Here is a 23106-nt window from a genome sequence, read left to right on the forward strand (position 1 = left end):
GTCTCCGACGATGACAAAGAGCACAGCAAGAAGAAGAACAAGTTCAAGAAGAAGGAGAAAAGGAGTAAGATGCTTTTTTTGGGAAACATGGATTGAGGGAGGGAAGGACAGTATAGCACAAGTGAACTATTTGAGATTGCAGGCTTATTTTTGACTCTGAAAATAGCACTTTGAAAAAGTTTTTTAGCACCAGGTGATCTAAATATGTATACCTGTGTAGAAAAAAAAAACAGTTTTCTTGGATGTGGAAATATGATAATCTGGTTCTTCTAAAACCTTTTACTTTTCCAGGCATTACCTGAAAAAACGTGCACATGAGAACCCAAATGTTAGATCTAACATCTAAACTTTAGCTCCCTAACACAAAGTGTGACTGAAGTCCAGTCTTGGGAACAAAGAACTTAATTGTTTGCTGACTTCAAAGAGAGTGAGTGTGTACACTGAGGACATTCTAATCTAAACTCCAGTAGTGAGAACTTCCCTCTTATCGTCTCCTGCTGTGTGCTATGTGGGAAAAGGCGACTTCAGACAGTATCGAGTTCTGATTAGACGTAAACTCTGATGTTGTCCAGAGTTTACATAAAAGGCCTCGTGTTTCCACGTAACGGTAGCCAAGCAGGGTGGCCAGAGTTTACTGAGTATATCCAACTCTGCAGTATAGATTGTGTTATCACCACTATCGCTGTGTTTGCTTGTGCTTGAGTTATCATGCAATAAACCGTAGTAGCACCTTAATTCTAATTGCATTGTAGTATTATGGCAACCAACAGAGTACACTGTACAGTTGAAAGAAAAAGGTGCTTTTATAGTGGGTGCTAAACTGTGACACCCATCTCTCAAAATACTTCACAAGACCTTTTTTTCACTTACTTTGTGTTTATACACCACTTTCCCTTTAATGATTAGTTCTTATTATCGCCTGCTCTATTCCGCAGTGTTTTCTTTTTTTGTTCTGTCTCCTCCTCACCTGCAAATGGCAATGGCAGATGGCCCCACCCCTCCCTGAGCCTGGTTCTGCTGCAGGTTTCTTCCTGTTAAAAGGGAGTTTTTTCTTCCCACTTTTGCCAAGTTCTTGCTTAAAGGAGGTTGTTTGAGTTATCTGTATTATTGTGGGGTTTCTGCCTTACATTATAAAGTGCCTTGAGGTGATTGGCAACATATAAATAAAATTGAATTGAGACCAAGAGGTTAACACAGTGAGATAAACAGAAAATACTGACAACAGTAGAACACAACAGGACACACATTTATAATCAGACTTGGGCTGGTTTATGAAATAAGCACGATTTTATAGCTTTGCAACCATTTCCAAACAACCAGGAAATGAAGTCTGGTAATAAAAAGCTGTCAGATGTTGTTCTCACAGGCGCAGCAGGACAGGTTTTACATAATAGAAATCACTACAAACCCTATAATCTAGTTTAATTGAGCCAAAGATTAGATTAGATTTTCAAAAACATTCCAACATTTTTTTTAACAAATGTTTTGGAGGGCGGCACATGGCTGTGTTATTCATCAACAAGGAGAAAAATGTAGAACATTTCAAACCTTGTATTTTAACAACTGGGAGCTACCGAGGGAGCTAAAGGTCACATCAGTACTAATGAGGCGAGCTACTCCCACGTTTCCATCCTGATGGCTGCAGTGGTGTGAAATGTTCCTCTGCTAGGGATGATTTTCACCGTCGTCCACTTTGTGTCATGATTTTTCCATGCCTGGATTTAGCTCCTACACCAGGATATGATGGGAGAGAGGAAGAGATGGACAGATTCAGCACACACCCACTGAACCCAGTGAAGGTGTGTCTCAGGCAGCGGTGTGATACGCAGAGCCCATTCTTGGGGAAACCCAGCGTAGATAAAATTAGGAGGTTGAAAGTGACAAGGGGCCCCTCGCTATCACTTTAAAAAAAGCTTAGAGTGAGCTGTTCTGGAGAGGAGCGTTGTAAGGTGCAGTGGGAGCTATGCTAAATCAGTGGCTGACCTCTTTTCCTAGTCCTCATTCTCCCCCTCCTCTGCTATCTTCTCTCTCTCACCCGTTTCTCTTCCTCTTTCTGTTTCGCTGCTATCATAGTTCGGTTATAGGACGGAGATTAGAAAACAGAGGTGCTACTCCCTTCAGATCTAACCTGATTTCTGCCTCCTCTACTCTTTATTTACTTTCACAGCGGAAGGATACGCCGCCTTCCAGGAGGACAGCTCGGCAGACGAAGCAGAGAGCCCGTCCAAAATGAAGCGCTCCAAGGGAATCCACGTGTTCAAGAAGCCGAGCTTCTCCAAGAAGAAAGAAAAGGATTTTAAGGTGAAAGAGAAGGGTCCCAAAGAGGACAAAGCCAAGGATAAGAAGTCAAAGGACCTGACAGCTGCAGATGTGGTGAAACAGTGGAAGGAGAAGAAGAAGAAGAAGAAACCAGCCACAGAGGCAGAACCGGTCCCAGTGGAGACCCCCACCTTCAGGCCCATCTTTGGAGCCCCGCTGGCTGAAGCTATCAAGAGGACAGCTCTGTATGATGGCATCCAGCTACCAGCCATCTTTAGAGAGTGTGTGGACTACATTGAAAATTATGGGATGAAGTGTGAGGGCATCTACCGGGTTTCAGGTATCAAACATTTTGATTCTACCTTCTTCCTTCTTTTTTTTTTTAAACAACGTCTCTGATTACTCACATTGGCTCTTTTTTTTCTTTCAGGTATGAAGTCCAAAGTAGATGAACTGAAAGCTGCGTATGACCGAGAGGAGTGCCCATGCCTGGAGGAGTATGACCCTCACACGGTCGCCAGCCTGCTGAAGCAGTACCTCCGCGAGCTGCCCGAAAACATACTCGGTCGAGACTTGGCCCAGTGGTTCGAGGATGCTTGCGGTCGGCAGGTCGAGGCCGAAAAGGTGACAGAGTTTCAGAGGCTGCTGACCGAAGTGCCGCTGGAGAGCCGACTGCTTCTGTCCTGGCTCGTCACACACATGGACCACGTCATTGCCAGGGAGGCAGAGACGAAGATGAATATTCAGAATATCTCCATCGTCCTTAACCCCACCATACAGGTCAGTGGGAAGGAGATCAATCAGTGAAAATGCAAATGCACCGTTACATGGGAAAGGGAAGAAATATGCAAGAAGATCATGAGTTGGGGCAGAGAACATCAATTTTCCAGCAACAGGCAAACTAAACATCAAATAATAATGTGGCGCTTTGGCTCAGGCTCAGATATAGCTAAAAAAAAAACAAAAACAAAAAACCTCCCCCTAGCAACAAACCAGTGAAATTTTATTGGATCAAAGAGTCAGTTCATCTCTGAAACCCTGGCCCAGTTTAGTGAAGCTAATTTATTCCCATAGGGGACATCTCTGTTGGTGCTCCACTTATTCTGAACCACCAGCAGCAGCAGCCGCCACGACTCTGTTAAATAAATACTTCTCCCACTTAATGAGCACAGTCCAGGGCCAGTTTAATCAGGCTAAATAAACATGCAGGAATTTGTATTGTGGAGGAACTGGTGCAGATACAATTCAGCTTTGTGCTCGTTTCCCTCTGGTGATCCGTGTGCCTCCTTTCCAGATTGGGAATCGTGTCCTTTACATGTTCTTCACCCACGTGAAGGAGCTGTTTGGGGATGTAGTCTTGAAGCCAGTGGTGCGGCCACTCCGCTGGTCCAACATGGCAACGATGCCGGCTCTGCCCGAGACCCAGGAGAGCATCAAAGAGGAGATCAGACGGCAGGTGGGTTCGGTCCTGTGGCAACTAATGACTGCCTATTTTAGTGTTTGAACAAATGAGTTTAAAAAAAAAAAGTTTCTTCTTTTGCTTCATATCTTAATATCTGCTGCAAAAGGAAATTATTTTTTTAATATAAGCAGATGATGATTTTCCCTTAAAGCAGGTTTTAAAATGTTACAACATAGTAATGCAGCTTTAAGGCCTTTTCTATTTATATTAAAGTGTCTTGTCAGCAGTTCACATCTTTATCTTGGGTTTGTTTCTCAGTGTGCCAGAACTCACCTGTATATAAAAGAAAATGCCAGAAAACACGTCAGCTTCAGATGGTTTAGTCTGTCGATTTGAACCCCAGTCTCTCGGCTGAAGCTGTTTCTTTAACATTACAAAATGTTCCTTCGTGGCCTGGATTTCCAAAACAATAAAACATCCCAGAGGAGGCTCACACATCTCAATCCCTCCTAGATCACCTAACTTAGAATATACTGAAAAGTTATTGTAGATTTTTTTGTCCTATGATGCTCAAATCATGTTAATTATCCATGGCAACTAACTTTATTTGTCATTTATAAGTGGTTATGCGTGAATCTCAGACTGCCCTTTTTAAAAAGATTATATGGTTTATTTTGCTACTTAATACTTGGACTTTTTTATTCTCATATTGACTACTTTATTAAATGTGCTTGGCTCCTCTACTTGTCTTGAGCGGATTGTTGTCATCAAGTAAATTTCAGCCAATATTTATGAAGGTATTTGTGTGTAGGAGTTCCTCCTGAACTGCCTGCACCGGGACCTGCAGGCAGGGGTGAAGGACTTGTCCAAAGAGGAGCGGCTCTGGGAGGTTCAGAGAATCCTGACCGCACTGAAACGCAAACTGAGGGAGGCCAAACGTCAGGTAATCTGTCTATGTCAGTATTTATGTTTCTCTGGATACAATAGCTGTTCGTATACCCAGTAATACCAGTGAGGGTTTGAATTTCCACCTCTTCTGAGATGTATAGAAATTATAACCTTCACTAAGGTAGGAAACAGCAGTAAGATTGTTTCTTTAGTCTGTATTAAATTGAGCTGGGAGTCCTTAATAAACTATATTGTGGCCCTACACAGTAACAACAAAAAGGCAAATGCAGATGAATCGACCAAGATTAAAGCATTGTCTTGTTATTTCAACTAGAACTACTTTCTAACTGTGCTGTATGTGTCTGCTCTCCGTGGGGCTTTAGGAGTGCGAGAGTAAAATAGCCCAGGAGATAGCAAGCCTGTCAAAGGAAGACGTTTCTAAGGAGGAGATGACTGAGAATGAAGAGGAAGTCATCAACCTCCTTTTAGCACAGGTGAGTAATTCATAAAAACACACCGATCAACAGCTTGCCAAGAAAACCTTTAAACGTCTTCTCGTTCTCTCGATAATCAGGAGAATGAGATCCTGACGGAGCAGGAGGAGCTGATCTCTCTTGAGCAGGTGCTGCGTAGACAGATTGCTACTGAGAAGGAGGAAATCGAGAGGCTGCGGGCAGAGATTGCAGACATACAGAGGTAAAAGAGGACAGTGATTAAATATGAGGTGTGAACAAAGAGTTCCAGTGTTGGAAGTGTAAAATTTATAATCTATACCTGATGTAAAAGTGGTCAATGTCCCAGTCAGGTACATTTTCTTGCGGATCTTTAGATCATTTTCAGTGTGACTGCTGATTTCAGATCCCTCAGTGGATGTCTTGTTGTGTCCTTTGATTTGTGCGTGAAGGACCATATTGGGCTGTTTTCAGGACAACACTCTGGTACCATTGCATTGTATGAACCCCTGTGAATGTCTCCTCATTAGCAGCAATACCCCTGATGACATTTGAGCCTGTTTGAGAGAAAAACATGATGTTTTCCCTCTGGTTTTATGGTCGAGCAGAAATGGTGCTTTCGCTGTCCACTCAAGTCCAGGGATTGTCCGTCTGCCTGGAGTGAGCTCTGTTGCCAGATAGAGGCATTATACAAGTATGTGGCCCAACAGGTGTATGGGCTACTTGGGTCTATGGGCCACTCTTGCTTGTGCTGTTGTTGGTCCATCAGCCAGTCACAGAGGAGAGCGAAGTGATAACACACAAAGAGCTGAAGTGAAACAGAGTGTTAAAAGCAATGAAAAGTGTCCACTGCAGCCACTGCCTGTGCTTTTAATACTCTGTATTTTGATCTTTGAAGTTTTTTTCCCATTCCCAGTGAACTCCAGTATCCCTCCCTGCTCTATTCCAGCTCACCTGTGAACCAGTCAACATTCGGCAGCCACTTTAAGTCTTGCTTTAAGTTGCTTTAAGACCGTGTATGTGGTCGGACAAGTTTATGGGACCATGAAGTAAAACACGACATTAGATCCTAGCAGTAAGCCAGCATTGTGTTCCTCCGCAGTCGGCAGCAGGGTCGCAGCGAGACAGAGGAGTATTCATCAGACAGCGAAAGTGAGAGCGAGGATGAGGAAGAGCTGCAGATGATACTGGAAGATCTGCAGAAGCAAAACGAGGAACTAGAGGTGAGAAAGCATCCAGCCTCCACTACCTGTTGCGGTGGTCCTGCGGTGTTTGACAAAATTGTGGTTATTCGTATTCCAGAAGCTCAGCATGCTTTTGTTTCTGGTAATAGTGAAAGTATTGGCTGGAGTTTTACAGGATCTAACTCTGAATGTGTACTTTGTTGCCCTGAAGAACAAAAACACTCACCTGAACCAGGCCATCCACGAGGAGCAGGAGGCCATCTTGGAGCTCCGCGTTCAGCTTCGCCTCCTGCAGAGCCACAAGCTACAGCAGGAGTTGACCGCCCAGCCGCCAGCCGAGCAGGCTCCACCCACACAGCCGAGCCCGGAGGCCCGCAGCGATGAGCAAACCAAGCGCTCCGTTGCTGCCGTGGCTCCTACCGCCGATGCAGCTGCTGCCACCACCAACGGAAAGGCGGCTAAGGATCCATCAAAGCCTTCACCAAACAAAGACAAGAGAGACACCAACATGTGAGACCTCTGTGATGCTTTTGATGGTCGTCTGTGCTGGTGTTCGTCTCTACCGTGGGCCAGTTGTCCTGCAGCGTTGCTCGCTATCCTGCTGGAGATGTCACATTGCAGAGCTCATTAGTGACCGTGTCCACCAAGTGGCAGACAAGGAAAAACCTTTTATATCATCTTTGGTGTCCTAACCTTCTTTTTCACATCCTCATGCAAAAAAACACCCTGAAAAAAAACAAACAAATGCTAGGTTTAGCTGGTGTAGCGGACAACTGACTACCACTGTAAGAGACTAGCAGGGACCATGTTTTCAAATATGCCGTGCCAAGCCTGTATGAAGGAGGAAGGAAGGGGAAATGAAGGCAATAGAGTAAGAGAGGGTAGATTGTAGATTATTTCTCACTGGTGAGCAAGTCAGGAAGCGATCACTAGACCACAAATGTCATCAGTCCCTGTCGCTCAGATTCATCCCTTACCTTGATGCAAATTTGACTTTTTCTTTTGGATAGAGACCACTGTGCCATAACTTGAGGATGCCCCAGAGAACCACTGATAACAAAAGCTTTTTGAATGATGAAGAATTTATGATTGGTCTATCTATATATTCTATATTTAAGTAGTATTCTGAAGTACACAGATGACTATTCAAGAAGTACATTAATTTTAAGTTGCAGCTTTTTAGTAATATATAAATATACAAATAAATATATTGTAGAGTCTCTGGTTCGTTTTCTTTTTGTGAACGGCAGATTCATACAGAGAAGTGTTGCACCTCGCAACTAACCGGTGGATGAAAACACGAACAGCCAAATAACAAATGTGTGTTCATCGCTGCAAAACGCAGACAAACAGCTGGAGGCCACACTTTGCTCCGTAGTGCAGTCGTCTTCTCAGTTACCTTTGCCTGCGCTGCACTAACGAGGAAGAGCGGGAGATCATATTTGTCCAGTTTAATAAGGATGTAACAAGTCTGTGCTGATGATTTATTTTTTGCTTCCTATATGGGTGGAGACGCTTTGTTTTGTACTCTTCATGTGTGGAGGTTTTCTTCAATCCTTTCATTTCACAGCTGATCCGTGTCTGCTGCAACGTAACGTCATTGTTCGATAATATTTAAGGCAGAGATGTGTCCTGATTTACTTTTTCTGTATATTATTGTAAAATTGCAAACATACTGTATTTTCAGCTCTTCGTGTTTTGTCTTCTTGTTGTTGTTTTCTTTTCTTTTTTTACCATTAATAACCTGTATGGAGTTACGCGAGTGCGACTGCCCTGCTTTGGTCACAGGCAAATCCATGCAATCTCATCTGGACTCCCGATTCCATGAAACTAGAACAGGCTCAGAAGCTTCTCGTGAGGTTATTTTCATATCGTTCTGAGCTTTTGTAGCTGATTGTTACAGACAGTAATGCTGTGAAGAATAAAGTGTCAGTCTAAAATAATTATCTCACTGTCTCTTCCTCAAGTTTACCTTTTCACTCGACTATGTCTGGCTGGACATGTATTCCATATTTAGTACTTCTCATTTTCCATTACACAGTATCTGCCTAAATACAAACCTGAGCATCTCTGAGAGAATAGAAAGCTGGACTTTGACTCTGAAAACAAATTACTCAAGAGATAGTGGAGCCACCCAGCTTTTTTTATTTTTTTGGTCAGGGCTTTAACTGGTTTCCGATTTGGAAACTAGGCTTGTCAAGTAGGACTAAAAAAACTAAGAAAACAGCGGATGTTAGGAACTGTCTTTTCAAAATTAAAGCTTGACTTGAATTCACATAACATGATGACCATTTTCTCTTGGAAGGAAGCAATGGTTGTAATTTAAAAGAGTAGATTTACATAGTCTACTGCATTTCAGGAAATGTTGGCTCTATAGATATACAATTAATATTAACCATAGAGCTATACATACCTTCACTGGGCATTTTATTAGGTACAACTTGTTATTACAAGGTTGTAACATTTTTGTTCCTTTAGATTTGGCTTAATTCTTATGTCTTCATGGCACAGATTGAACAAGGTGCTGGAAAAATCTAACCATTCTGTGTTTTTATCTGTTGTACAGTGTCCTTGGGTGCTTTGAAAGGCGCTATTTTTAAATAAAATGTATAATTATTATTATTATAAAGATAATGACAGCATCACACAATTACTGTTGAGTGGTTGGCTGAGTCTCCTGTTCCACCACATCTGAAAGGTGCTCTATGAAATAGAGATCTGGTGACTTTTGAGATATTTGGAGACATCTGAGCACAGTGAACAAAAAATGGGATGTCTATAAGGATATGAACATGTCAGCAACAATACTCAATTAGGTTGTGGTTACAAAGATGCTCTCTTCACCCAGTGTGTGCCAAGAAAAGATTCCCCTCATTATTACAACAGCAGCAGCTTAAATTGTTGATAGAAGGTGGGGGATGGATCCATGCTTTCATGCTGTTTACAGCAGATACTGACCCTGCCATCCATATATTGGAGCAGAAATCAAGACCCACCAGAACAGAATGTTTTTGCATTAATCATCAATTACTGGTGAGCGCATGTAAATTGTAGCCCCGGTTTGCATGGTACAGGTTTGGTATTCACCATGTGAAGGAAACCTACAGTATTGTACCTAAATGCCAGATATGGTCAGTGGTCTTCATGAGTTAACTGTTATCTTACCTGGTGTTCTTTTTCTTTTTTAACCATAGATTTCTTGCAACATTTACAATTACTGTGTCACAGTCATTCCTCACTCTTCTATGAAAAATAATAAAATCACAACTCACAAGACCACATGACTGAGAATTGCCTTATAAGTAGCTTATTCAGTCTTGATGGTTGTATTTTCTTTTATTTGTGGTCATTTCTATCATGTACCACAGAAACCTGCATAGCTTGTGACTCTGTGGTTACTGTCAGTTTTCCTCAGTGCCCTCCCCATCTTTCTTTGTTTCGTGATGTTGTAAAGTATGTTAACAGATTGGCCAGGTATACAAAACGGCTTGGCACCTTAATGGCCAAAATCAAGTTGATTTATAAGAAATGCCTTGGCCCATATATGGTAGTAGTTTGGGTGCTGAAAGTGAACAAAGTCTTTATCTTGTCAAAAGTCAGACTACCAACCTTGGTCGGTTTTTCAGTCCTAATGCAGTGTGCGTGCATTTATTCTGCCAATTCTCAGTCCAAACTGGCCCAAGCCCACTTACAAAAAACCCACTCAAGCCTGGTAGCCATTACTGGGCTGGAGCCCAGTCATTTTTGGCTGCCAGGGCACAGCCGGCTGTGTGATGATCCTACTTTAGGCTTTTATTTTTGAAACAAAAACATCATTGTCACAGTCGTCATTGTCTTTGGTTAAATTAGTTAATTGCAAAAATATGTTAAGAGCAGACCGACATTTCCCGGTCCTGTTATACTTTCATTGAACTGAAGACCATTGTATGCACTTTTATCTATTCTTAACTAAAGAACACTGTTTTTTTTTAGGGTAAAATGGGTCTAAAATCTTTCATCTCTTATTTCAAAATATAAACATGTAACTGACAGGCAGAGATAAAATTGCAAACGAAGTTGTTTGTTGGAGCCTTTTCGCATTATTTGTGCCAAAACGGCTGTAAGATACCTTTATTTTGAAAGTCACTGCCGGATGTTGTAAAATTTATTTTATGCGCCTTGTCAGCCGCTTAGTGGAGATGTCTGTCTGTATCAGGGGCTGGGTTTCTATTTTATCCAAGAAGAGGGGAAAATAATAGAGTTTCAAGCATGAAGAAAGAAATACATTGAGTGTACACTGACAAATGATGATTTAAAAACTTTCCAAAACTTACCATGGCTATAAGGGAGCTCAAGGTTTGCCTTTTAGGGGTAAGTGGTTGATGTTTTTGTTGATCCGTTTTGGGGGCAAATTCCTTTAGTCTGCTGCGAAACTGAAAAAGCCGACAACATGTTGATGTTAACAGCTGCTCGTTTACAACTTAATGGTAGAGTCGGTACTTTGTCAGTTCCGGTATTTTATTTAAAAGAACTCTTTGTCGTCTTCGTGAAATAAGTTGGGAATTTAACTAATATTAGTAGCTAGTAGTTGGCTTAAAACCAGCCTCATCGGTCGGCAGTCATTTTGAGTATGTCCTATCGCATGTATTTTGTAGTTCTTAACAGATTAAGCTCTGCTGTGTAGTATAAATCTTTACTTTATAACGGCTCTGACAGTTTATCAGCCATTACGTCATCATCGGAGCCAGCGAGCCGTTAGATTTCTTGCTGCGTTAGCGAAACACGTCAGTCTGTCTTTATAAACGGTGACAGGGACGGCGAGAGCGCTTTGGACCGCAAACTGTCGCTTTATCGATGATGTTGAAGTCGGGAGCTGGGAACTTTTCAGAGCCTCATAAGGTTTTTAGGCCCCCGCATACCTCCTCAGGGCCCTGACATCCTCACTAAAATATTTTTTTGAGTCAGCCCAACCATACGCTGACCTTAACCCATCTTTTGTTACACCTCTGCATGCTTATAACAAGCGGGAGGAGCAGATTTTATGCACATTTAAAGTCACATAAAACCGTACAGGGGTGTTTATACGATTAAAAAAATGGGGTGCCACAGTAAGAGACTGGGAAGTGGGTGGGTGGGGGGTCCTATTTTCTTCATCAGATGTGTTACATGAAAAGTGGGACTGCATGAGAGTTTAAATTATAGACAGACTCAAAGATTAATGTAGATACAATGAGTTGAGCATTATTACTGTTGACATGTCGTTCTTTTGGAATCAGAGGTAACAATTGAGGGGGTCTATCCAGATATCGGTAGTAACGATACCAGCACTGGTTTTGGTATCGATACTAGTGCGATAGAATTGATACTTAGTTTCTATGATCTAAATTCAGTATGTAGTCCATTGAACTGTATTAAATGACTTTTTGGGGAAAGGATAAAACAGACTTTAATGTCTATTTTATTTTTACCCTATAACCCATTTAAACAACAGAAGTCTTTTTGAGACAGGCACACTTGCGCCTTTTTTCCACAAGTACCGATTTGACTCAACTCTACTCATTTTCAGTTGTTTTCAATTACAACTGAGTACCACCTAAAAACCGAATTGAGTTGAGCCATGCTGAGCCCAGTAGGTGCTAGTGGGGCAAAAGGGCATTACGTTCCAGGTCTCCAAAAAACACAGTTTCAAGATACACAAAAAGCTGAAAGGTGTGTTTTATTGTGTTATCCAATTACTGTGGTCAATAAAATGTATTCAGAATTTGCAAATTGATGGTGATTCATCTCATAAGTCATGACACACCACTCTTCTCTACATAAGTTGATGTTATAAGTTAGAAGTATCGGTATTGGTAACAGCGATACTGGCCTTGTATTTACTTTAACTCTGCAGTATTGCACAACACTAATAAGAGGTGGCTCTCTCTGTGAACCACATGCTCATTTGGCTAACACCTTGTGATTGTGTTGGGCAATTAGTATATTCTGAAAAGTCAACTTACTAAATGGAGTCTGTAAGTAGGAAGTGAGTCTGTGATATCAGTAAAAAAATGTATACCAGTATTATCTCGGATGATGATGGACACGATATAGCCACTGTTTGCAAGGGAAAATGTGTATTCCCAGAGTGGTTGGTGAATAGTTCCCAGAGGTTGCTTGGCTGTTGCTACAGTAGGTGAAATCAGTCGCAAAGAGGACGCTGTGCACAAAAGCCTCTTTGTGATTGCTTTGGTGGCTAGCAGATTGTTGTGCTCACCTGGAGTTAGCATGGAAGATGCTGATTACAGCTGGAAACCTTTTGCAACCACAAGAGTTGCCCCCTGCTGGCCCTTAGTAAGAATGCAGGTGAAGTATTCATTGTGAAAACCCTTAATAAGTAAAAGTGATTATAGTACAAAAGTTTTACCATCAAAATATATTTAAGAAATCTAAAGTGAAAGTACGTGTTACACAGAGTCATACACCGTGTGTTACTGGATAATTTCACGTTATCATTTTAATGACTTAAATACTGCTGTTGCACACTCTTGTATTTGCTATGGTTGTATAATCCAGTAGGTTCAATAGTGACCGCTCACTCTTTGTGTGCATGTCCTGTGACTGATTGATGTTTGCAGGACACTGGAGTTGGGAAATCCAGCATTGTTTGCCGATTTGTCCAGGATCATTTCGATCACAACATAAGTCCAACCATAGGGTGAGTGTTAATCAGCAGAAGGCTTAAGCAGCAGGAAACTAATCAATCGTGTTTGGACACAAAGCTGAAGTAAAGATGTACAGAAATGTACAGGGAGATTCAGCCAGTTAATCAGTAATTTGGCTGAATGAAACTATGCTCAAGCTCAAGTTAAGCTTGTGTTTTTTAGTGATCTCAATCCACATCATTTGTACTAATGGGTAGATTGATAATCCTATGAACTGTCTATAAGCTACAGAAGTTAAACCTAATTATAGAAGAACTGATTACTCAAGAGATAAAGATGAATGTACCTTATTTCATTTGGGTCTTTTATCTTAACTGAATACTTATATATACATATAAGGAATTGCACAAGACACTATTGTCAGACTGTTAAAACTTAACAGACTTTTATTACTATTTAATATTTCTTTAGTCCACAGTAAAATTGGGCGGATTGGTGATAGTCATAACCTCCGAGACAATGTAGAACATGTACAGCTCAGCCAAAAGGTCTCCTTCCTGTAAGGGAAACCTCAGCAGGTAACACATAGCTTATTCTAAACAAACTTTAGCAACTGAAATAAAGACAAACCCACGCGGGAGTCATCCTGCTTCAGCTCCACAACTCCAATAATTCTCATAAGGCGTTTTCATTTTATTGCAAATATGTGATTTAATGACATTTTTGAAGTACAAATTTTAGTTAAGTGTTTGCAAGCTTTAATGCACAAATAGGATACGAGTAGTGGTTGAAAACAGTGTAAAAAATGTAACTTATGGGAAAATGGGTTCAAATGAATAATTGCAAATCCACCTTCCAACTTCTGTAAGCCTGTGAAAAAACCTTGATTTTACTATGTCATTGCATCTGATTTTTTTAAATTTTAAAAACCCTCACTTTGGAGTAACACTTTAAGGCAAAAAGATTGTAGAATTGTTTAAAAATTATAGTTTTTTTAGTACTTGGTGCAATAAACACTGAAATAAAGGAGGTTTTACATGCCTCTAGAGCAACAAACATGCTGTCCCAAACATACTTGTTTTCAGTGTTCTTACTTTCCTGCTGACATGCACAGATTTTTTTCCCTTTGTTCTTAAAGAGTGACCTAAAAAATAGCTGTTGTGAAATGCTTTAAATCATCCACAGAGCGTCATTCCTGACCAAGACAGTGCCATGTGGAAATGAGCTACACAAATTTCTAATCTGGGATACAGCTGGGCAGGAACGGGTAAGTGTACGCAACAGAAACTCCGCATGGACTCGCTGTTAGCTTTAAGTTAACACATGTGATGTTGATTTTCCATTAAACTTTGCATCAGAAAGCTGGTACTCGTGATAGGTAGATATTTATAGGTTATGAAACAGGATGCTTGACACAAGAGTTCAAAGGTCATAAGACATCACGGTGATTAATTTGATGGCTAAGAGGGGGAGGTGGGTTATAGCTGAAGCTTGCCAAACCTGCTTACTGCATGGAAAAAACTAACGCGAGCATTTCCTGCTTATGTGTGAAAAAAGTATGCTGGGACTTCTGCTGTGAGCGTTCTATTATTACATTTGACCGACTGATCTTGTGTGATCAGTGGTGCTGATTGTAAACATCTGTGAACAATACAACTGTGGACACTCTTGAAATATTGATGTCACTGTAGTGTAGTGTTATCATCATGACTGTGAGCTTGCTGATTAAACCTGTGACGTCTGAGTAATTAATATAATTTCAAAAACATGCCATAATATTTTTTTCTACATTTATTATCATTCAAACACCATCTGCTTGTTTAAACACACACTTCCCTTACCTGACATTTTTGGGCTTTTAGATACCAAATATAATTGAACATGTCAGTGTTTCTCAAACCTTTCAAAACGAGTACCACCTCATAAAATATATGGCTCTTAGAATACCACCCTTATGACCAACATTAAAGTACTGCCAGTGTCCGGCAGCCTCGCCTCTGTCAGTGCGCCCCAGGGTGGCTGTGGCTACAATGTAGCTTGAAATCACCAGTGTTTGAATGGGTGGATGACTGGATGTTTAAAGTGCTCTATACAAATACAGGCCATTTACCATTCTACCGATTGACTTTTTTTTTTATGATTGTTGAGTTAACTAAACTGCTGCAACTTTGAGATGAATTGTATCTTCTCTTCTCATTGGCAGTGGATATATAGTTGTACTGATGATAGTTACTGAGCAATGTGTCGGTGCAGAGGAGAAGAAAAGCTGCGCAAGCTTAAGGGAATGGTGCCGGTTTTAACTGATAAGAGAAACCAACAGTAACTTCAGTACAAAATAGAAATAATTTAGATACAGATGCCATACATTGGTATAGGAAATGTAAAAGAATATAACCTGAGTGTGATATTTATTCTTAAATTGACATTTGTTTTTGGATTCACTGTTTATAAATGATCTCAAAGTTTGGCACGTGTTGGTACATTATTAGCCGATGCGTTCACTCATCGTTTATCTGCAGTAGGCTAACATTTAGTGAGGTGATTTTTACATTCAGCATTTCTTTACAAGCTACCACAGTTTGTCAAGTCAAAGTGAAGGTAACTGCTAAAAGTTAGAAAGGCCTGGGGACTTGAGGAAGTAACTGTTTCCATAAACTCATCATGTAAGAATGTATGGGCATAGTACTCTGCCAGGCTTTTATAAGCTTTTTTTCCCCCTTATTAATCATAGACTGAGCACTTTGGATCATATTTATGTGTGATATACCAAAAAATGAAATCAATCATACTAACTAATATAAATGTGTCGTCTTTTTTTAGTTTCACTCGTTAGCTCCTATGTACTACAGAGGATCGGCTGCTGCTGTCATTGTCTATGACATTACTAAACTGGTAAGTGTAACAGCAAGTTTACTATTGCTAAACTGGTTAAAGTGTCAGGGCTGTTAGCTCCATGGAAAAAATGAAAAACATCAGTAACAGCTGTCCTGAACATTTGTAAGTGAAGAATTTTTGCTACTTTTCCATCACTGTGGGATGCTGTGTTTCATGACCTACAAATGTCATTCTTTCCTGGTTTGTTAATGGAAACTCGTCTGGGAAAAAAAAAGCAATGAATATATGACAGGAGACGGAAAAAAACTGCTGGGCATATTCTCATAAACGATCTATCCCAGGATTGACCCCAATGTCTTCTTGTTGTCCAGGATTCGTTCCAGACGCTGAAGAAATGGGTGAAGGAGCTGAAGGAACACGGTCCAGAAGACATTGTAGTAGCTATAGCAGGGAATAAGAATGATTTAGGAGACATCAGGTGGGCTTCTTTTTTTCATCTCTCTTTTTTTTATATTTGTAGTTTTTATTGGTGATCTTGTACAGAAGGAACTTTACAACATACATGGGGACAAAGATCAGATAGCCATATACATTGTTGGTCAACATATCCAACAGAATTTCAATTTCTCAAAACTGTAGTAAGATGTAAGTAATAGTTCCCAGTTGTATTTCTCTAACTGGAGGCAGTTGATCCAATCTTGGTGTGATGTCCACCTTATAGTTGCTTACCTAGGTAAGGAGAGTCACTTAAATAAAATCGCTTCTCAGCTCTTTAATGTACTGGGTCCATCTGGAACAGAGTTTGTTGAAATTGTCTCTTTGAAACCGCAATTTTTCATCTCTTTTGTTACAAATATGTTTAAAAAAAGTTTCTACAGACACTGTTAGACTGAGTTAACAAACAAATGTGAAAATGGAAATAATTTACCTCAAAAAGGGGTCCAAAGTTGAGGGATTTTCACAGTGAGCAAACTGCAGAGAAGAAGTACAAAGTATTGTGTTGCAAGTCTTTAAGAGTGAAACAGGACAACTGTTAACTTAATCCGGGCAGAGATCTGAATCATCGTCTAGCCACGTCCTGTCATACCACACTGAAGTAAGGTGGTTAAGCCAAGGACTTGTGCATTTCTTGAATTTACAACCACTGGGGTTCTTTGTACTGACAGCAGACTGATCTCTGAGGCTCTTCGTCACATGTTCTGTCAATGAATAGCTCGTTAATTGTGGTCGTTTTCAGAAAGTACTTCTATTTTTGTTTTATTGCCTGACAGACTTGAGACCAAACTAAAATATATATGTGGCCTATGAACTAAAATAATTTTGACACCCCTGTTATTGGAGGTCTGTGGCATCACTTCAAAGGTCTTATTTGTTCCAAAGCAGCAACATGACCTTTCTCTTTATGTTTAGTGATGAAGAAGTTGTGTTATTATTCACTCTGGTCCCAATTATAAGTCTTCTTTTATTGTATCCCTTCCTTCAACAATATATGTGCAGTAAAGTCACACAATACTGTGCAAAGGTGTGGAGTCGCCACTTTATTTCTGTACATTTTGTACGTTCTTGTACCTGACTAATTTCAGTGGACTGACTTTGTTGAGCCACTGACCTATGAAACAGTCAAGTTTAAAAAGTCCTTTTTTAAGTGTTGCCTTCACATTACAGACAACTTAGCAAATAAACAATTTTCAGTTGTATCTGTAGACATTTTGTTACTTGCAGCCTGTCACAAATATACATCTTTTGTTAACATTTTTAGTTGAATTCATGAGAGATTGCAAAGATAACACAATTTGACAGGCATAAAATAGCATTTCTACCCCAACAAACTGATTCCCAAAGTGTTATAAGCTGAAACCCCGATATATTTTGGCACGGTGTGCAGTTTGTCCTTAAAAAAAATGGAGGAAACTGCACAATCAGAGGTGAGAAGAAGTGTCAGGCCTGAAAAAAACAAACATGTCTACATCCAGTTAGAAACTCAACTGGTGAAAGTGACTGATTAAAAAGCAGATTTTCCATCTGAACTGTTCATCTTTTTTACAGGGAAGTTCCTATGAAGGAAGCTAAGGAGTTTGCTGAATCAATTGCGGCTATTTTCATTGAGACGAGTGCCCGGAATGCTGTCAATGTTGAGGAGCTCTTTCAGAAAATCAGTAGGTTTTGTGGCTTTTTGTTTTCTCCATCAGAAGTACTAGTGTGTCCTGTCTTGTGCTTGATTTAGAGTGGCCTAAGCAGCCTGCTGCACCTCCCCAGAGAAGTAACTACACTTTTATAGCAGATCAGCTCTAAAATCTTCTCTCTTGTCTGCATTTCAGTGAAAGTAACTGTTGGTCATGTTAAACACTAGTCTATGTTAATACCCTAGTGAACTCCAGCTTCCTCTCATAGTCCAAAAACGGATTTGTTAGGTCAACGAATCTAGATTGGCTACAGGCCCTGTGATTGAGGGTGTCCTGTCTAGGATGTACCTGGCAACTTGCAGTATGACAGCTAGAATAGACCCTGAAGTGGATGATCAGTTAACAAAGTGGATAAATGTGACAAGAGACAGATTTTTTTTTAAATGTATCTTTTGTTTGTGCTCAGAATGGAAGCAGAAAAAAGCTCTGACTTTAATTATTCAGTTCCAAATAAACCTGGACTCTACATTACCCTGGAGCCTGCAACACAGCATGACTCCAAATGATGACTCCAAATGATGAAAACAGAAAATGTACATTACAAACTGCATGTTTCATCATGCAGTTTGTAATGCACATTTTCTGTTTTAATTGCATTAAGGTTCTGCCATAATGTGGGGGATATATTTTAAATAAAATATAACACAGTGAAAGTTTTATTTTTATTCCGGCTAATTGATGCTGGGATGTTTTGGTTCAACGCTGTGTATCCTAAGCTAAGCAAACTCCTTTCTTTCATGTGGTCATCAAAAAAACTGCTCTGCCTTAATTTTAGTAGTAGTGAAGCAATGCCAAATACAACTCAGCTAAATTTATAAAACTCTTTGTATGCTTAAGATGACTAAATCTGATGTGGAATCTCTTTAAATGTCTGTATTTTTAGGTAAACAAATTCCACCTCTGGAAAATTCTGAGGTGGACAGCAATGATTCCTTTAAACTCACACGACAGCCTGCTCCATCCACCAGGAGGTGCTGCTAGTACCAGCAGCGGCTGATAAGATTACTTCCTTCCGCACTAAGGACCCACCAGCACAGCAATCCACACGGCGTCTTACCCTAGTGACAGCACAGTGAGCAGACTGAAGTTGGCCTGCACGTGTGGTTGATTGCAACATGAAACAGAAAAACCTGCCAGCAGTATTATATGCGTCAATCCACCAGTTTTAACATGCATGTTTATTTAATTTATTCCTAGCAGTTTCAGATCTGCTGAAGTCATGAAGCAGAAAGCCTTCAGTTTGTCCCCCTCAGGTGGTGTTCTGGCTGAACTACTGTGTGGTGTGATACATACAGAAGCTCATTCTAAATTTCAACTCATTTTATACTCTGACTTTAAAATTGAGCACAAATTAAAAACAAGCGGAGCTGACCTGTTTTCTAAAGACAGGAATTTAATAGTTGTTTTCATCACTCTCCTTCTCTGTAGACTATTATAGCACTGTGGCTCTTAAACACATTGAAATTCTTAATATCAACTTTTAGCAAGTCTAACTCCTCCACCCATGAAGCATTTGTGCACATGTGCCACATTTAAGTAAGAGGTCGATAAGAACAAACTCAGACGAGCATTTATCTCTGTAGCTCAAATGCGACAGGTTTACATTCCTCACGTGTTTTTCACGCACATTTGCTTTAGAAAGATTTTAACTGTAGTGCTGCAGTGGGAACAGCTTGAATCACAATTACAGCATGACACCCCCGGCTGAAACACTGTGACCAATGCTAGAACTGTTTACATAGTGATTTGTTAAAGATGTTTTCTACGTGCTGAAGTGTATTGAGATTTCATTGCAGGGAACGACTGTATACAGCTGCCAGTCGTGTTTTTGTTTTTTCATGCATTTTACCTGTAAAAGGGGTCACTTTTGTATTGTTGATAAGAGACAAGAACTGCATGTATTTGACTTTAAACATGTGTGCAGCTGTTATATTGCATATACTAACCAAACTCTAAAAGAACTGTGGGAGCGCAGCCCTAACCGTTTAAACCGTTCATCATGCAGCACTTTGCATATTTACACAGTATCAGCTGGGAGTTGCTTTAATAGTAAAAATGTTAACTATTGCAGTTCTCCTTAACTTCAGCATACAGGAGAAATTATTTGAAGGAACATGAAAATTAATTACAATACTGACCAATTAGTTTTGCATTGTCATAGCTTACATTTGTAGTTTACATTTGTACTTGAGTTACTTATTTACATTATAACGTGTACAGTTTTTATCAACAGGTATGATGGGATAATAGAATCAAATGTTGACTTTGTAATGCCATAAATATAATGATATTTACCGCCCTATATATGGGAAAATATACCAGCCTTCATTCAGAAATCTTCTAGTCTGTGTGGCCTTGCTTATCTGAAAAACATACGGTGCATGCATACCTTTAGGTATATGACGCAGTTTTTTAGCTCAGAGGTTAATTTGGAGCAAATGTGCGGCATGGGACTACAATCTTCCACTAAAATGCACCACTCAGTAATTGGCTTAAGGCAAGGCAAGGCAAGGCAAATTTATTTGTATAGCACAATTCAACAACAAGGTGATTCAAAGTGCTTTACAGAGACATTAGAAACAAAAACAAATAAAAAGCATGATTTAAAATGGATTAAAACAAGCAAACAAACAAACTAACTAAACACACACATTTCACACCTGTTCGCGCGATCTGAACCTTAAGATGAAAACTGAAATGAACTTAAGAGCTTCTTAGTACCAGATATAAACAAAGTTATATCAGCTGGAAGAGTTATGATTGAAAACAACCTTCATACAATGTAGACTGGATTTCTCAGTGCGCATTGTTTGGACCCCCTTTTGTGTGTTGAGATGGCGACACAAGTGCCTTTTGTATGTTTTTCTAAACAAAATGTATGACATGGCTAAAATGTGCATACTGTTAGAATTAATTACTCATGTCTGACCAAATATATACATAACACTGCCATTCCTTTACAGTCACACTCATACTGTATGCTGCAGTCATGCTTCTCTGTTTACTCTATAGACCAGATTAACATCTGTATATTAATCAATGTAATAAAGAAGTAAAGATTCAATTTCTCTTCAAATTTTACTCTTTCCAATAATGAAATACTGAAGTGTCATCAAAGATCTCAAACACTGTCAAAGGATTACAAACTAAGCTGATGTCTGTACAGTTTCTCAGTCATCCAGTAGTCTAGAGAGCTTGAAAACAAAGGCAACTGAACTGATGATATTTGATCTATCAATCATCCAAGAGTCTTCTTCAGCTGTAAAAGTAAAAGGGGGTGAATCCCGCTTGCTGTCAAAGAAACTGGAGAATTTTAGCCAACAAGCTTGACATCCCAGAACACTTCAGACCCAGCGACACACTTGACAAAAGCTGGTTCATCCCAAAGACAAAACTCCCAAACACAAGCTAAGTATCATAGTGTTCTCACTGGAGAAAACAAACAGCTATTCCATAAATGCATGGCACAGCGTAGAAGAGCCACCTCGACAGGACAAGACTGAGCTACACATCTGCATCTAAAGGATAAAGGCCACTCTTTGAAGGATGCCAGAGTTCAAACTTTAGACTGAGAAGACAAACGGTTTGAAAGAGGAGTAAAACAGGCCATCTGTCCACTGATGTGGATCGTCATTGAACAGTGGCTTATGACACCAATGAGGTCTCGCAGTACTTTCACTTTTAACCACCCTTAAGGTGTTGGTAATGACCCATACCTTTCATTTTTAGAACCGAACAAGCCTCTTTTCTCAAGATCTCTATTGAGTTTTGATAATAGGTAAATGAGTGAGAAAGATGCAGTCACTAAAAGAGGGTTGTATCATGACATTAACATCTTGACATTGTGAAAACACTCTATGCAGCCTCATTTAAACCACCGTATACTGGAGTCATATGGAAATGACTGAACATGATACTGGTAGGGAAGGTATATTATGGAAGAACAAATGTCTGGCTTTCGCCTAAAAACCCCCAATATCACTATAGAACAACCTTTTATCTTTAACAGCAAGAAATGATCATTATTTCTGAACATGCACAAGCGTGACACTCTGAACTGCTTTAAACACCTCAAATCACATGTAGACTCCGTCCTATTCAGTACAGCTTACTGAGGAGAAGTCCTCAATTCCCATAAAAACGATGGATCGCAGTTGTCAATGGTCTCTAAGAGAGCAAGCCTCAGATATTAATAGTTCACAATGAGTACACACACTGCACAAAATCGCTGGATTCCTCGCAAATAGCATCTTAAATTCCCCTTTTTAGCATTCCCCTTTTCATCTACGCTCACATGATGGCCTAAAATGTGTTAAGTTTCATCTCTCGAATAAAAAAAGTTTTTCTTTTTTAGAAAGAGTTCTCCTCAACCAGTTGGTGTTTTTCTGCACTGACTTCAGTATTAACTAAAAAAAAGAAACAGCTGCAGGAAGATTTTTGAACTAGTTAGGTTAGTTGGCAGTAGGTCACCAGTCTGCGTTCAAGCAGCACTGCCTTAAAAACAGTCATGATTCTGTCATGGAAATCACTACGTGGGCTCAGGAACACTTCCAGAAATCACTGTCTGTGTCTGGGAATTAATGCTTGTGTAACTGGGAGCTCGCACACCTTTTTCCAGGTGGAAAAGCAATCATCACTGCTGAAAGGTATATACACTTTTTAGAGCAACATAAAGCTCCCATCCAGATGACGTCCTCTTTCAGGGAAAGCTTTGCATATTTCAGACTATGCTAATCTGATTACTGCCTTAGTAGGAGAAAAGTCCAGGTGCTGACCTGGCCTGCCTGTATATCAGACTTTTCACCAATGAAAAGCATTATAAGCATGATGAAATGAAAAGTAAAAACAAAGAAGAAGACCTGGAATTTTTGAGCAGCTAGAGTCATATATCAGACACGAACCAGACGACATTCATCTCTCAAAAGTCCTACAACTGGTCTCCAAAATTTTCCCAGAGGGATACAACTGTTGTTAAAAGTAGTGGTTAAAATCATGGTTTTATAAGATCTCCAAATCTAAAATAGTCTAATGAAATTTTGCATTGATGGAAAAAAATCACTTCTGTGAAAATAAGATAATACTAAGGGACTATAGTCCCTTAGTATCTGTATACTCAGTATACTGTTATCAGTATACTGATTAAGTAATCTGTGGTTTAGTTTGATTGCACACATTGATTACGTCGTAAACAAACATCTTTAAAGGGTGACCACTCCGGTACTGTTACCAGGGCAACATGTGACCCGTGCTACACACCAACCTCAACATGCCCTTTAAACC

The 23106-nt window shown here is 39.9% G+C and overlaps 2 protein-coding genes across 2 annotated transcripts; both read left to right on the top strand.

Annotated features, from left to right (window-relative positions):
- ralbp1 (ralA binding protein 1) lies at positions 1–8129 on the top strand (the record flags this gene model as incomplete). The annotated part of the gene is made up of 9 exons (XM_005729167.1): positions 1–64; positions 2168–2599; positions 2690–3039; positions 3554–3715; positions 4473–4604; positions 4933–5043; positions 5124–5245; positions 6104–6224; positions 6397–8129. Coding segments are annotated over 9 exons (1797 nt in total), but the record flags the coding sequence as incomplete, so codon positions are not given.
- Positions 8130–10328: 2199 nt separating this feature from the next.
- On the top strand, positions 10329–20369 carry rab31 (RAB31, member RAS oncogene family). Its single transcript, XM_005729051.2, has 7 exons — positions 10329–10535; positions 12782–12861; positions 13994–14075; positions 15629–15700; positions 16015–16121; positions 17690–17799; positions 18710–20369. Exons 1-7 carry the CDS (start codon positions 10500–10502, stop codon positions 18805–18807), a joined length of 585 nt encoding a protein of 194 aa, XP_005729108.1. The 5' UTR covers positions 10329–10499; the 3' UTR covers positions 18808–20369.
- Positions 20370–23106: the final 2737 nt, after the last annotated feature.

The sequence above is a fragment of the Pundamilia nyererei genome, unplaced genomic scaffold, assembly GCF_000239375.1.
Source record: "Pundamilia nyererei isolate P.nyererei 1_Seehausen unplaced genomic scaffold, PunNye1.0 scaffold00031, whole genome shotgun sequence".
Lineage (NCBI taxonomy): Eukaryota > Metazoa > Chordata > Actinopteri > Cichliformes > Cichlidae > Pundamilia > Pundamilia nyererei.

Coding starts and splice junctions, on each gene's coding strand:
- rab31 (XM_005729051.2), top strand. CDS start 10,500: ATGGCTATAAGGGAGCTCAAGGTTTGCCTTTTAGGG. Junction 12,862..13,993: donor AACATAAGTCCAACCATAGG/GTGAGTGTTAAT, acceptor AATCATCCACAG/AGCGTCATTCCTGACCAAGA. Junction 17,800..18,709: donor GGAGCTCTTTCAGAAAATCA/GTAGGTTTTGTG, acceptor CTGTATTTTTAG/GTAAACAAATTCCACCTCTG.